Source organism: Scyliorhinus torazame, chromosome 2 (genome assembly GCF_047496885.1).
Source record: "Scyliorhinus torazame isolate Kashiwa2021f chromosome 2, sScyTor2.1, whole genome shotgun sequence".
Taxonomy (NCBI): domain Eukaryota; kingdom Metazoa; phylum Chordata; class Chondrichthyes; order Carcharhiniformes; family Scyliorhinidae; genus Scyliorhinus; species Scyliorhinus torazame.
Genome location: NC_092708.1, coordinates 238,242,256 through 238,256,251, shown reverse-complemented (window position 1 = coordinate 238,256,251; position 13,996 = coordinate 238,242,256). Strand labels below are relative to the sequence as shown.

The 13,996-nt window shown below is 50.4% G+C and overlaps 1 protein-coding gene across 6 annotated transcripts in view; it reads left to right on the top strand.

Annotated features, from left to right (window-relative positions):
- LOC140396632 (alpha-(1,6)-fucosyltransferase) overlaps positions 1-13,996 on the top strand; it is a 1,055,147-nt gene that overhangs the window by 999,628 nt on the left and 41,523 nt on the right. For all 6 annotated transcript variants that reach the window (XM_072485445.1, XM_072485437.1, XM_072485429.1 and 3 more), the window contains one exon: positions 6,483-6,729. In XM_072485445.1, the coding sequence (XP_072341546.1) occupies positions 6,483-6,729 (247 nt within the window). The remainder of the gene's footprint in view (positions 1-6,482; positions 6,730-13,996) is intronic.

Sequence of the window (13,996 nt, the reverse complement as noted above, 5' to 3'; positions counted from 1 at the left end):
ATTTAGCGTGGCCAATCCACCTAACCTGCACGTCTTTGGATGTGGGAGGAATCCGGAGCACCCGGAGGAAACCCACGCAGGCACGGGGAGAACGTGCAGACTCCGCACAGAGAGTGACCAGCGGGGAATCGAACCTGGGACCCTGGCGCTATGAAGCCACGGTGCTATCCACTGTGCTACCGTGCTGCCCTTATCACTACCATAACACCATCTTGCCACTGTTTTCTCCCTGTGCCAGCTGAGTAAGCGAAGTTGTCTTGTAGGCCAGGTTACCTATTTCAAACGTCCGTTTGTTGGGGCATAAAATCCTCTAATTTCACAGCACAGGAAACCGTCCAGTTATTGTAGCTGTGCCAACTCAGAAAGGTCAATCCATTTAGAGAATAGAAGGGGAAAAAAAGGAAATTAAGGCAAACTTGTATTTATGAAGTACCATTCACATTTTCAGGGTGTCTCCGTGTGCATTACAGCCAATTAATCACTTTCGAAGTGTATTCTCTGTTGTGATATCTACATTAATCCCATTACCCTGCTCCTTCACACTACCCTTTTTTTTTTCCTTTTTCAATTATTTATTCATTTCCCTCCTGCCGCCTGTGTTTTCGAAGAGCAAATGCAATGTGAGGGTAAGCCTTTTTCACACAGCGAGTGGCTTGTTTCTGGAATGCACTGCCTGGAAGTGAGGTGGAGGCAGGATCAATCGAGGCATTCAAGGGGCATTGGCTGATTATTTGAATAGAAACAACGCGTAGGAGTTACACGGGATGGTACTGGTCATGATGCTCACTTAGAGAGCCGGTGCAGAGATGATGGGCCAAATGGCCTCCTACTGCACCGTAACAATTCTGTCAACCTGTGAAGAGGAATTGCTGAGTCAAAATCAAAACTACGTGACTGCAGAATGGCAGCACAGTAGCTCTATGAACTGGTGGGCTTGTGATCCTGAACTGAAAATCTGAAGAATTTAAGTTGAATTTTCACTGCGGCCATCTGAAAAATTGAATTGTTTTTTTAAAAAATGGAATGAAAAGTGTTAGCATCGGTAAAAGTGACTGGTTCACTAATGTCCTTTAGGGAAGGATGGTTAGCTCAGATTGTTAGGGCAGCAAGATCGCAGGTTCGATTCCTGTACAGACCATTGACCTTACTGGTCTCAAAGCTTACCCATTACAGTTAGTTCACTTAGTACTTTACTGGAACTATAGGGCAGCACGGTAGCATTGTGGATAGCACAATTGCTTCACAGCTCCAGGGTCCCCGGTTCGATTCCGGCTTGGGTCACTGTCTGTGCGGCGTCTGCACATCCTCCCCGTGTGTGCGTGGGTTTCCTCCGGGTGCTCCGGTTTCCTCCCACAGTCCAAAGATGCGCAGGTTAGGTGGATTGGCCATGATAAATTGCCCTTGGTATCCAAAATTGCCCTTAGTGTTGGGTGGGGTTACTGGGTTATGGGGATAGGGTGGAGGTGTTAACCTTGGGTAGGGTGCTCTTTCCAAGAGCCGGTGCAGACTCGATGGGCCGAATGGCCTCCTTCTGCACTGTAAATTCTATGACATTCTATGACATAGGGGATCTCCCATTTAAGACAAAGGTGAGACAAATTTCTTCGCTGAGAGTTGTGAATTGTTGGAACCCTCTTCCCCAGTGGGTGGTCAGGTTGGATCATTGAGCATTTTTAAAGCAGAGGTAGATAGATTCATGGCTGACAAGGGGATCAAATGTTATCGGGGGGGTAAGCGGGATGTGGAGTTGAGGCCACAATCAGATCAGCCATGATCCTACTGAATGGCGGAGAAGCCTCAAGTGGCCAAATGGCCTCTTCCTGCTCCTTACTCATTATGTTTGTGTGTGAAGCTTCTGGCCTGGCCTCGATGTGTCTTCAGTGGCATGATTCTGCACTACCCTCGGAGTGGCCCGTAGCCGAGCACTCCTTCACGTCACCACTTTCCCCACTGCAACCAGGGATGAGTAATCGCCATCTCGAGAATGAATGTTTTCTTTTTCAAAATTGAGTTAACTAACCATCAGAATTGAGCTCTGCGGTTTCTTTCTCCTTTTAAGGATGTGAACAATTCAGACTGAGCCACCGTCTTCCATCAAAAGGAGCAGCTGCTTAGAAAGGGATTGAAAGGCAAATACATTCAATTGGGCAGCCCCAGAGAGCATACCTCAGGAGGATCATAGCCACAGCTGCATTTTTTAAAATAATCTTTATTGTCACAAGTAGGCTTACATGAACACTGCAGTGAAGTTACCGTGAAAAGCCCCTAGTCGCCACATTCCGGCGCCTGTTCGGATACAAGGAGGGAGAATTCGGAATGTCAAATTCACCTAACAGCACGTCTTTCGGGACTTATGGGAGGAAACCGGAGCACCCGGAGGAAACCCACGCAAACACAGGGAGACCGTGCAAACGCCGCACAGACAGTGACCCAAGCCGAGAATCGAACCTGGGACCCTGGCGCTGTGAAGCAACAGTGCTAACCACTATGCTACCATGCCGCCCATTGAGTAGTCATTTTGAATAGAAAGCCACAAACACCATCTACTGTGGTCAACTCATGCACCTTAGCTCTATGCAGTGTGCAAAATGGCAAAACAAAATATTACCTTTTAAAATAAAAAAAATCCTTATTTCATTGAAAAGTAGCTGTTGAAATAATAATCAATAATGAATTGTATTAAATGGCCCTATATAATAACAGGTTGTACCTTTTTCTTTGTTATTTGAGCGCTGAAATACACTGTTATTTTTTTGCTGCCGAAGCCAGGGCTACAGAGCGGAAATTTTGATTTTAACTCAGTCATTGAGCCCGTTATTCGATTTTGAAATGTGGGGCGCGATTCTCCGATGCTGCTCCGTTTGGAGAATTGCCTGGGGCACCATTTTTTCACGCAACACTGGTCCGACGCCCTCCTGCGATTCACCCAAGCAGCGAGATCAGCGCGGCGCAGGCCGGAGAATCGCCCGAGACACCCAAAATGGCGATTCTCCGCTATTCTCCAGCCTGGATGGGCCGAGCGGCCTACCCAATACAACGGGTTCCCACCGGCGCCGTCCACACCTGGTCGCTGCCGGCGGGAACAGCGCGGGAACGCTGGGGGGACGGCCTGTGGGGAGGGGAGGAAGGGGGTTCCTGCACTGGGGGGGCCTCAAATGGGGTCTGGCCCGCGATCGGTGCCCACCGATTGGAGGGCCGACCTCCCTGAAGGAGAACCTCCTTTCCTCCGCGCCCCGCAAGATCCATCCGGCATCTTCTTTCAGGGCGGTCTCGGGGAGGACGGCAACCACGCATGCGCGAGTGACGCCAGTTATGCAGTGCCGGCTTTAAGGCGGCGCCAATGCCTGGCGCGCGCTGATGGCGCTGCTTTCGTGACACGCCCCCCCGGGTTCCTCGTGGCCCCGCTCCTAGCCCATTTTCGGGCCTTGAATCGATCGCGATCGGGGCCGTTTCACGCCGTCGTGAAACTCGACAGCATTCACGACGGCGTGAGCACTTAGTCGCGAGAGTGGAGAATCGCGCCCGTGGTTCATGAACCTGCCTGAAGTGAAGAGAAGATCATGGGCGGGATTCTCCCCTACCCGGCGGGGCGGGGGGTTCCGGCGTAATGGAGTGGCAGGAACCACTCCGGTGTCAGGCCGCCCCAAAGGTAGGGGCCAAGCCCTCACCTTGAGGGGCTAGGCCCAAGCCGGAGTGGTTTATGCTCCACCGGCTGGCGGGAAAGGCCTCTGGCGCCACGCCAGCCGGGGCCGAAAGGTCTACGCCGGGCGACGCGGGTCGGCGCATGCGCGAGAGCGTCAGCGGCTGCTGACGTCATCCCCACGCAGGCGAGGGGGTCTCTTCCGCCTCTGCCATAGTGAAGACCATGGCGAAGGCGTAAGAAAAAGAGTGCCCCCACGGCACAGGCCCGCCTGCGGATCAGTAGGCCCCGATCGCGGGCCAGGCCACCGTGGGGGCACCCCCCGGGGCCAGATCGCCCCGCGGCCCCCCCCCCTCCAGGACACCTGAGCCTGCCCGCGCCACCTTGTCCCGCCGTTCATAAGGTGGTTTAATCCATGCTGGCGGGACAGGCATTCCAGCAGCGGGACTTCGGCCCAGCGCGGGCCGGAGAATCGGCGGGTCGCCGTTCCCGCCCCCGCCGAATCTCTGGTGACGGAGAATTCGGGACACGGTGGGGGGGGATTCACGCCAGCTCCCGGCGATTCTCCAACCCGGCGAGGGGTCGGAGAATCCCGCCCCTGATTTCCAAGGGCAAATATCAATGCGTATCATCCATGTTTCTTAATCAACCTGTACCAAATGTGTTTCCAATCCTGACAGCGGGTTCAATATGGGGACAGGGACGCGATGGGGATGGGGGGGGGGGGGAATTTGGCAGGAGCGAAAAAAATGGCAAATCGGGAAACCCGCGAGGAACGAACGTGAAACTGATTTGCATTTTGCTGATGGGATGCAAATTAAGGCCTGACCGGAATCCCGCAGATTACTAATCCACTGTCTCCCCCTTTTAGAAATGGTCACTGATTGTCAAAGTTTCAGACAATTAAAGGCCAGGGAGTTGGCTGGAGGGCCGATGGGAAATCCCTCCAACACTCCATGATCGGAAGCTCCCCCGGGTTCAGGTGGAATCTGCTGACCCGAAGATAGATATAAAGAAAGGGAAACCATCAGCTTTGTTTATTTTTAGTTGTTTGAAGAAAATCCTCAGCTAGCTGGCCATGATCCTGGGGGAGCAAACCCTCCAGAGGTTGAGTTGTGGCTGCAGTTGTGGCCCGGCAACCACGATGGATTTGGTGGGGGAGGGCAGTGACTGGCAGTCCCTCACATGATCCATTTGCCCCAAACCACACCACTTCCTGCCCAGCGCCCACCATGTGGGGCTGGAAATGGTCGAGGTCAGCCAGGGCTGCCTGCATTGCTGACTGAAACTCTCCGTTGGCACAACGGAGCCTTCAATGATTGCCCTCATTGAAAATGTTCAGTCCCGGGATTATGTCGATTAAACAACATGGGGGCCAATAACTCCAAATAGTGCACCTGTGTGCTTTCAATCCAGACACTGCACTTATTTAAAATTCTGGCTGAAGTCTCTTTGAGGTTACAAAGTCAAATTTATTTGAAGTGAGGAAATCTTGTGGTTTGGGATTTACTGATGAAGTTTAGGCTTCAGGCCAGTTACTGGCAATCCTTCTGTAAAATCCCATCTCGAGCAAAATGTCACAATTTGGAATACACGGTCTGTAACATTGCAAATTTATGTTCAACCGATATCTTTCAGTTGGAATTAAGTGCCATAGATCTCGGCATGTAAAATGACCCTATTCCTTCAGACCATATTTTTACATATCTTCGAGATTATATAAATTCACCTGCATTCCTGCCTACCACCCCTCATCCGCCACAATTTTTAGCCATGACATGCAGAAGCAGTCAGTGTTATTTTGTCACCTTACAAATGGATGCTTTACAGAAGGTAGCTTATAACTGAGTGCAAGGGGTCAAGCAAGCAATACAGCAGTGCCGAGATACAAAAGTGCTTAAGGCATGCCCATATGGCCCGCCCGCCCGTTGCGAACGCCAAAAATGGCGACCATCACATGCATGCCACATGGTTCACTATTATACTTTGTGTATAAGACCACCCCCATTTTTAGAGGGATGTTCAAAGGTTCAAAAGTCGAATTATACGCTGACATCTACGGTATATATTTTGTTCTGATGTATTTTTAATTTCAGAGGGTGACTACCATAGCTCATTTCAATAGTGAGTAAAAGTCGACCAGCTGGTGTGCAATGACTATTTCGGGGAAGAATTAAAATTGTGCTGTGTGGAGCTTGCACGTTTTCCCCACGTCTGCGTGGGTTTCCTCCTGGTGCTCTGGTTCCTCCCACAGTCCAAAGATGTGCAGGTTAGGTGGACTGGCCATGCTAAAATTGCCCCTTAGTGTCGGAAGATGTGTAGGTTAGGTTAAGGGATTATTGGGGTAGGGCAGGTGGAGTGGCTTGTGTGGAGTGTTCTTTCAGAGGGTCGGTGCAGACGCGATGTGTCGAATGGCCTCCTCTGCATAGGGATTCTATGACATCACTGTGATTCTCCTGCAATTTAAATTTCAACAGATTATCAAGAAACAAATGTGATTTCAACCAAGTTAATTGCGATTTTGTCTTTATGTCAATTTTATTCGCTTTGTTTTTCAAACATTTTTAATCTAATTTTTTCTTATTGTGTGCCTGTGCTGCTTTCCTCACTCAAAATCTAACTTAATGAAGGTTTGTGGCTCTTTTGACAAAAGGTTAACTGCAATTCAACCAGAAAAATGTTAAGAGTCTCAAACCAGCCCAAGGTTCATGGAGGTCCCAGCTGAGCAGCAATTGCTATGCACCAAAAGCAGCCTCCCACTCCCACTCGTTCAGTACAGCCAAGCTGTCGTGATTTAACATAGTGGATCCAGAATTCAGATTTCTGTGCATTGTATTCGCAGGTGAGGCCAACGATAAAAATGTACAAGTGGTGGAACTGCCTATAGTTGACAGCCTGCACCCGCGACCGCCATATCTGCCCCTGGCTATTCCCGAGGACCTCGCAGGTCGACTAACTCACCTGCATGGAGATCCGTCTGTCTGGTGGGTTTCGCAATTCGTCAAATATTTGATACGACCGCAATCTTGGTTGGAGAAGGAAATTGAAGAGGCAACGAGAAAGCTTGGCTTCAGGCATCCGATAATTGGGTAGGAACTTTTCTGACTTCCTCAGCATAATGTGTGTAACTGGGTCGCTGCTGTTCAGGCAAATTCATAAAGATGCACCATTACCCCATGCAATATTAGGAAGTAATTAAGTAAATGAGATATTAGACCACATCCGCCGTTAATGTCTTGTTACTTACATTATTAAGGTTTATTAATAGCAGATGATGTACATTAACTGTCTTTTAGCACACATAAGTAGGGGATGGCTGGGTCACTGGGTTGAGTGCGAGGAGCTGCGAGACTGAACAACCCAATAAACTCTCAATAAAGAGAAGTTATATGACTTGGTTTCGACGTCACTAACTTGCTTGGATCCTATTAACATCTGAATGGTGTCATCATGAAATACAGTCTACAACATGTGATAATCCCTTTATCATTCACTTGTATTCATTCTATATTAATCCTTCATTCCACACTTTGCAATGCAGTGCAAATCTGTAGAAAAATTATTTATTCTCAAAGGCAGTCCCTGCCTTTGAGCCGGAAGCTCCGGGTTTGAGTCCCACCCCAGGACTTAATGGCCAAGGAAGGTGCGATCATAACGCAGTCAAAGAGGTTGAGTATCAACCCGCAAAATCCTTCCAATGCACCAATGACTGGTGGTAAGAGCGGGAGAAACTCCTGGTCAACCACGCTTGATGTGGAGTGGCGTCCCCTAAGCTATAAGCCCTTGGCAACAGACTAGCGACTTGTTCTGGGAATTACTAGCTATGGAAACAGACAAAAGTTTGCCTTAGTGCACCACTAGGTGAAGGAAGAGATTTGGAATCAGAACAGAGGACAGTTCACCCCACCTCCCTCCTGTCTTTTGAAACCCTCCTTAAAGCCCAGCACTCTGCTGTCAGCCTTTGGTTATGCCTCCAGATCTCTCTGTCTGGGTCAGCATGCATATTTTCCCAATGCCCCCTTGTTGAAACATCTTGGATACTTTTTACATTAGAGTCGTTTTATGAAACTAGTTGTTGTTGGCTGGTTGCCTTCAGTTCAGCATTCTATCCAAAAAGAATCTTTGCTTTTGCTTTGTAAAAACAGTGAAGATAAATGTTTATTTTTATTCTGTATAATTGTAGTGCAATAATAAAACTAAGATATTTTTAAGTAGCTATTAAGACTTCAGATTCTTATCAGCATCACTGGGGCAGCCCACTTCCATTCTAAATTAGTACACACTAAAAACATCTGTGTGTATAAAAGAACACAATTTGGCAGAAACACAATGTGCCTTGTTCCGTTTCACTGAACAACAGCTAATATTATCTTGCAACCATTTCTATATTTGCATCTGATGTTTCTTTTTCTGGCATTAGACGAGCTACTGAAGAGTTGGAAGTTTCCATTCTTCGAGGCCAAACCAAATCTGCCAGGATCCAGTCTTTGAATTTTAGTGGCACTAGCTGCCCAGCCACAAAACCCTGGATTAATTCTGGCCATTAGTTCAAAGGCAACTGCAAGGTTATTGATGCAAATGAACACCCTACTAATAATGGAGGTGCAAGTAGTTACATAGATACTGCTTGCTTAATATCCCCAACAGATTCTGCCAAATGTAACGCAGGCAGAAAATTGCAGAGTGACAGGAAAGAGAAAGCGGTGGTGAGAGGGTGTTTCTTTTCAGTTGGAAGAAGATTTGTAGTGGAGTTCTCCAGGGGTGAATGTTGGGTCCCTTGCTCTTCCTGATGAATATTTGTGACCTAGAGATTGGTGTACTCAGCAAAATATCAAAATTTGTGGATGTTGTGAATTGTGAGGAGAATTGTGTAGAACTTCAAAGGGATGTAGACAAGTTGCGGAATGGGCAGACGGGTGGCAGATGAAATTGAAGGTGGAGAAATGTGAAATGATTCATTTTGCTAGGAAGAAAGTGGAGAGACAATGTAAAGTAAAAGGTGCAATTCAAATAGGGGTGCAGGAGCAGATGGGTGTGTATGTGCATAAGTCATTGAAAGTGGCAGGACAGGTTGAGAGAGCAATTAATGCAGCATACAATATCTTAGGCTTTATTAACGGTGGCAGGACAAGTTGAGAGAGCAATTAATGCAGCATACAATATCCGAGGATTTATTAATGGTGGCATAGGATACAAGAACATGACGGTTATGTTGAACATGTACAGGAAACTAGTTCAGCCTTAGTTAAGATATTGCATCCAGTGCTGGGCATCACACTTAAAGATGGGAAGGCATTGGAGAGGGTGCTTAAAAGATTCACGAGAATGGTTCCTCGGATGAGGAACTTTAGTTATGAAGATAGATTGGAGGAGGTATGACTATTTTCCTTGGAGAAGACAAGGCTGAGAGGAGATGTGATAGGGGTGTTGAAAATCATGAGGGGTCGAGAGAGAGCAGATAGGGCGAATCTGTTCCCACTCGTGACAGGATCGAGAATGAGAGGGCACAGATTGAAAGTACTTTGCAAAAGAAGCAAAAGCGTCATGAGGAAAATCTTTTTCGCGCAACAGGTGATAAGGGTCTAGAATGCTCTGCCTGAGGATGTGGTGGATCCCGGTTCAATTGAGGGATTCAAATCGGAATTAGGCTGTTATCTGGAAAGGAAGAATGTTCAGGATTACAGAGAGAAGGTGGGAGAATGGCACTAAGTGAATTGATCATTCGGAGAGTCCGTGCAGACATGGTGGGCCGAATGGCCTCTTTCTTCACCGTAACACTTCTGTAATTTTGCAGAAATTCTGTACAGAGCAAAATTCTGCTTCAAATATACCATTTATGTTCTCTGCCAGCTCAGCCCGTTTCTCTTGCCAGTCGCTGAGCCATATACAGCAGCAAGGCCCTCAATTTGATCACGTGCTGAGCTTCGCCTCGCCTGTGAGATCTGTGTTCGTTGTGTGTGTGAGAGACTGCCACATGTGACTCAAAATAGGATTGTGCTTGGCTGTGAGGTCCCCTACAGTGAAATGCCTGCTAGTGTTCACAGTCAGGACTCACACATGAATCCTGAATACTCGAGTGAAGTACCACAGGGGGCACGTTGCCATGCCACCACACTGCAGAGAGGAGAGCAGGGGGTCTGGAGAGAGCCGCAAGAGGAGAAAAGAAGGGTCTCTTAAGATTTTGCTCAATGTGCATGTTTCTCTAATTAAAGTTGAGCTGGATTTGCTGTCCTCATTTTCAAAATTACCAAGAACACCAATGTTAAAGGAGGGAAGGGAGGGGAAAGGAAAAGGGTGGGGGGGGGTGGGGGGGTGGAATGCTAGAAGGGAGCCAAAGCAGAGGGAAACGGGGCACCAAAAGTAGACGGGGCAATGTGCGAGCCCGTTCAGATGAGCTCATCAGCGCACAAAGTGGCGGAATGGAAGGTTCGCTGCAACAAAAAGAACTGGGCTGACAGGAGCATTTTCCCCCTGGGCCAGAGGGGTACTGGAACTGGAAGGCAGCCTTTGCTGAGGTGCTGAGGGAACATCAGCAGGAAATCAAGGCAAAGGCTAGGGCAGACATAGAGGCCGCAGTGCAGGCAGCAATGGCCAAGGCCCTGGCGGAGGTGCAGCTCGCCCTGGGCAGAACAGAAGAGAAACTGGAAGCCAAGAGGAGGAACTGGAAGCCCAAGAGGCGACCATTAAGGAGCTGGAAAAAGCCGTGCCTGACAAGAGCGACCGGATCACGGCCCTGGAGAAGGAGGTGGCGAGACTGGGCACAACGCATGGGAGCCTGGAGGGCAGAGTGGATGATCAGAAAAAACGCTCGAGAAGGCAGAATATCAGGCTAGTGGGCCTGCCAGAGGGGATCGAGGGTAGAAACTCCATGGCATACGTAGCCGAGATGTTGGTCGACTTAGTGGGAAGGAAAACTTTCCCCAACCCACCAGAAATGGACAGAGCACACCGGTCGCTGCGCCCGAAACCCAAGGCAGGGGACCACCCGAGAGCAGTGGTCCAGTAAACTGCACTGGTACCAAGATAGGGAAACAATCCTGCACTGGGCCAGGAAAAACAGAACCTGCAAATGGGAAGGACACTTCATTAGAATTTACGAGGACATTGGGGCAGACCGAGCCAGGAGACGCGCCGAATTCAATAGAGCGAAAGCAGCTCTTCACAAGAACGACGTACGTTTTGGTATGCTGTACCCAGCGAAACTCTGGGTCACATACCAAGAAAGAGAATACTTCGACACAGCCCCCGCTGAAGCAAACAAGTTTGCCTAGGAACACGGGCTGGAAAACCAGCAGCTAGGGTAGAAATAAGGGGACCCTGGCAGGGGGCAGCAACACGCCGACGGGACGGGGGGGGGGGGGGGGGGAGTGCGGCGACTCCAGGCCCCCCCACCCCCGCCACGGCGCGTGCACCCTGAACAAAAAGTAAACCACTACCCGAGGGACCGCTTCAGGTGGGAGACCAGGCCCCAACACGAGGGACCGAGAGTAGCGGAGAAGGGAGAGCAAGCAAGAGGAGTGCAGGGTAGGATGGGGGAAGAGCGGGCAGAAAACCGCAGAGGTCGGGCAAGGGAGAAGCGAGACAGTAACTCCCGGGAGGGGGGCCACCGTACTAGCGGGAAAGCTAGCGTCGGGGGCATGCAACAAAGCAGGGCCGCAGCACGCCCCCAACCGGGGGGAAGGCACCAGGCAGGGGGTGAGGGGAACCACTTAACAGAGGCGGGAGAGCAAACGGGGATAGGAACAGGGGAAAGAGGGACAAAGGAGGGCTACAAGGGAGAGGGGGGAAAGGGGAGAGACCGGGGTGGGGTATCACAGGGATGGAGGGACAAATGAGGCTAGAAAAGGAATTGCAATAGGGCTACAAAGTGCCACAACCAAGGGCTCGAAACAAGGAATCGCTGCAAACACCCACCCAGTACGGTCTCTGGGCGAAGGGAGACCCCAGAGTGCAGGGGACTACCCACGTGGTGGACGCACAGTGGGCGGCCATGTCGGGTGCCCCCTGGACAAAGGGAAACCCCGGAGCGCAAGGACCCGACTGCATGGAGAGAGCAGTGACAGCGGCCATCCTGGATGGCCCCCTAACAAAGGGAAACCCCGGAGAGCAGGTGCGCGTCCACCAGGTAAGTATGGTTAATCCCACAGGAGCGAGGGGGCAGAAGCCCCTCACCAGGATAGTCACCTGGAACATAAGGGGATTCAACGGCTAGGTGAAAAGATCCAGAGTCCTCACCCACCTAAGAAATATGAGGGCCGACATAGTCTTCCTCCAAGAGACACACCTGAGAGAGCAGGACTGACTGCGGGTAAGAAAGGGCTGGGTGGGACAGACCTACCATTCCTGCTGTGGGATGAGGGCCAGGGGGATGGTGATATTGATCAGCAAGAGAACGATGTTTAGGGCGACAAAGACGGTTACGGACCCAGGGAGGTGGTATATCATGGTCAGCGGGGCCCTGGATGGGGCATCGGTAGTACTAGTTAACGTATACGCACTCAACTGGGATGACACGAGCTTCATCAAGAAGACCATGGCAGAAATCCCTGACATAGCGACGCACCGACAAATCATGGGGCAGGGACTCCATTTGTGTACAGAATCCACTGACAGACAGATCAAACCCCAAAACGGGGAAAACCTCAAGCATGGCAAGGGAACTTGGTCACTTTATGGAACAGATGGGAGCGGTGGACACCTGGAGGTTCGTCCACCCAGGGGAGAGGAATTCTCCTCCTCCTCCCCAGTACACAACGTATGCACCAGAATTGACTTCTTTGTGGTGGGGAAAACGGTGCTTCTGGGGATAGACAATTGTGATATCAGACCACGCTCCACATTACATGGACGTGAGGCTGGAGACGACCAGGGCCCAGCGCCCCACATGGAGGTTGGACGTTGCCCTACAAGGCCTTCAACGAAAAGATATCGCAGACCATAGCAGAGTACACGGAGAACAACCAGAACTGAAAGGTCTCACCCTCCACGTTCTGGGAAGCGCTAAAGGCTGTACTAAGAGGGGAAATCATCGCTTTCAAAGCGCGAAGAGATAGGGAGGAAAGGGCGGCTAGGCAGCAGCTGGTTGACTCCATACTGGAAGTAGACTGTAAATACTCTGGGGCCCCGACCGTAGAGCTCCTGGCGGAGAGGAAGAGCTACAAAGGAACTCTGGCCTGCTCTCCATCAAGAAAGCAGTGCACCAACTCCACCAGGCACGTGGGACCCTATACGAACACGGAGACAAAGCCAGCCACCTGTTGGCACACCAGCTGAGAAAGCAGGCAGCCACCAGAGAAATTGCACAAATCAGGGATACCAGAGGCACATTAGAAACAGAACCAGAAAAGATCAACAAAACCTTCAAGGCCTTCTACCAAGAGCTGTACACCTCAGAGCCCCCAATGGGGGAGCCCGGGATGAAATGGTTCCTTGATGGACTGGACATTCCAGTCGTGGGGGAGGGAAGAAAACGGAGCCTGGAAGCACCACTAGCACTGGGAGGGATCATGGACAGCATTAGCTCCATGCAGGCAGGGAAGGCGCCGGGACCAGACAGGTTTCCAGCGGACTTCTACAAAACAATTGTGACAGCACTGGCCTCGCACCGTGGGAGATGTTCACAAACTCGCTAGCTAGGGGAACACTGTCACCCACGCTAGCACAGGCCTCAATCTCGCTGATACCTAAGAAAGATAAAGACCCAACGGAATGTGGGTCATACAGACCCATCTCACTGCTGAATGTAGATGCCAAAATACTAGACAGAATCTTAGCCAAAAGGCTAGAAGACTGTGTATCCGAGTTGGTCGCGGAGGATCAGATGGGCTTTGTCAAAGGTAAACAGCTTACCTCGAACCTCAGGCACGTGATAATAACCCCCTCCGGGGAGAGAACACCAGAGGTGATCGTCTCCCTAGATACAGAAATGGCCTTCGACAGGGTCGAATGGTAATCCCTCATCGAGGTACTGGGGCGGTTCGGGCTTGGAACGGGGTTCACCTCCTGGGTAAAACTCCTATACAACGCTCCCATGGCGAGCGTACGGACCAACAACACCAACTCCCGATACTTCCAGCTGCACAGGGGCACCAGACAAGGATGCCCACTGTCCCTGCTGCTGTTCACTCTAGCGATCGAACCACTAGCAATCGCGCTCAGAGCAGCAAACAGCTGGAGGGGGATCCGAAGGGGCGGCAGAGAGCACGGAGTCTCACTCTCAGATGACCTGCTCCTCTACATTTTGGACCCACAAAGCAGCATGGACGGAATCATCGCGCTCCTAAAAGAGTTTGGTGCCTTCTCAACATGAGCAAAAGCGAGATCTTCCCGGTACACCCACAATAGGGGGGGGGGGAT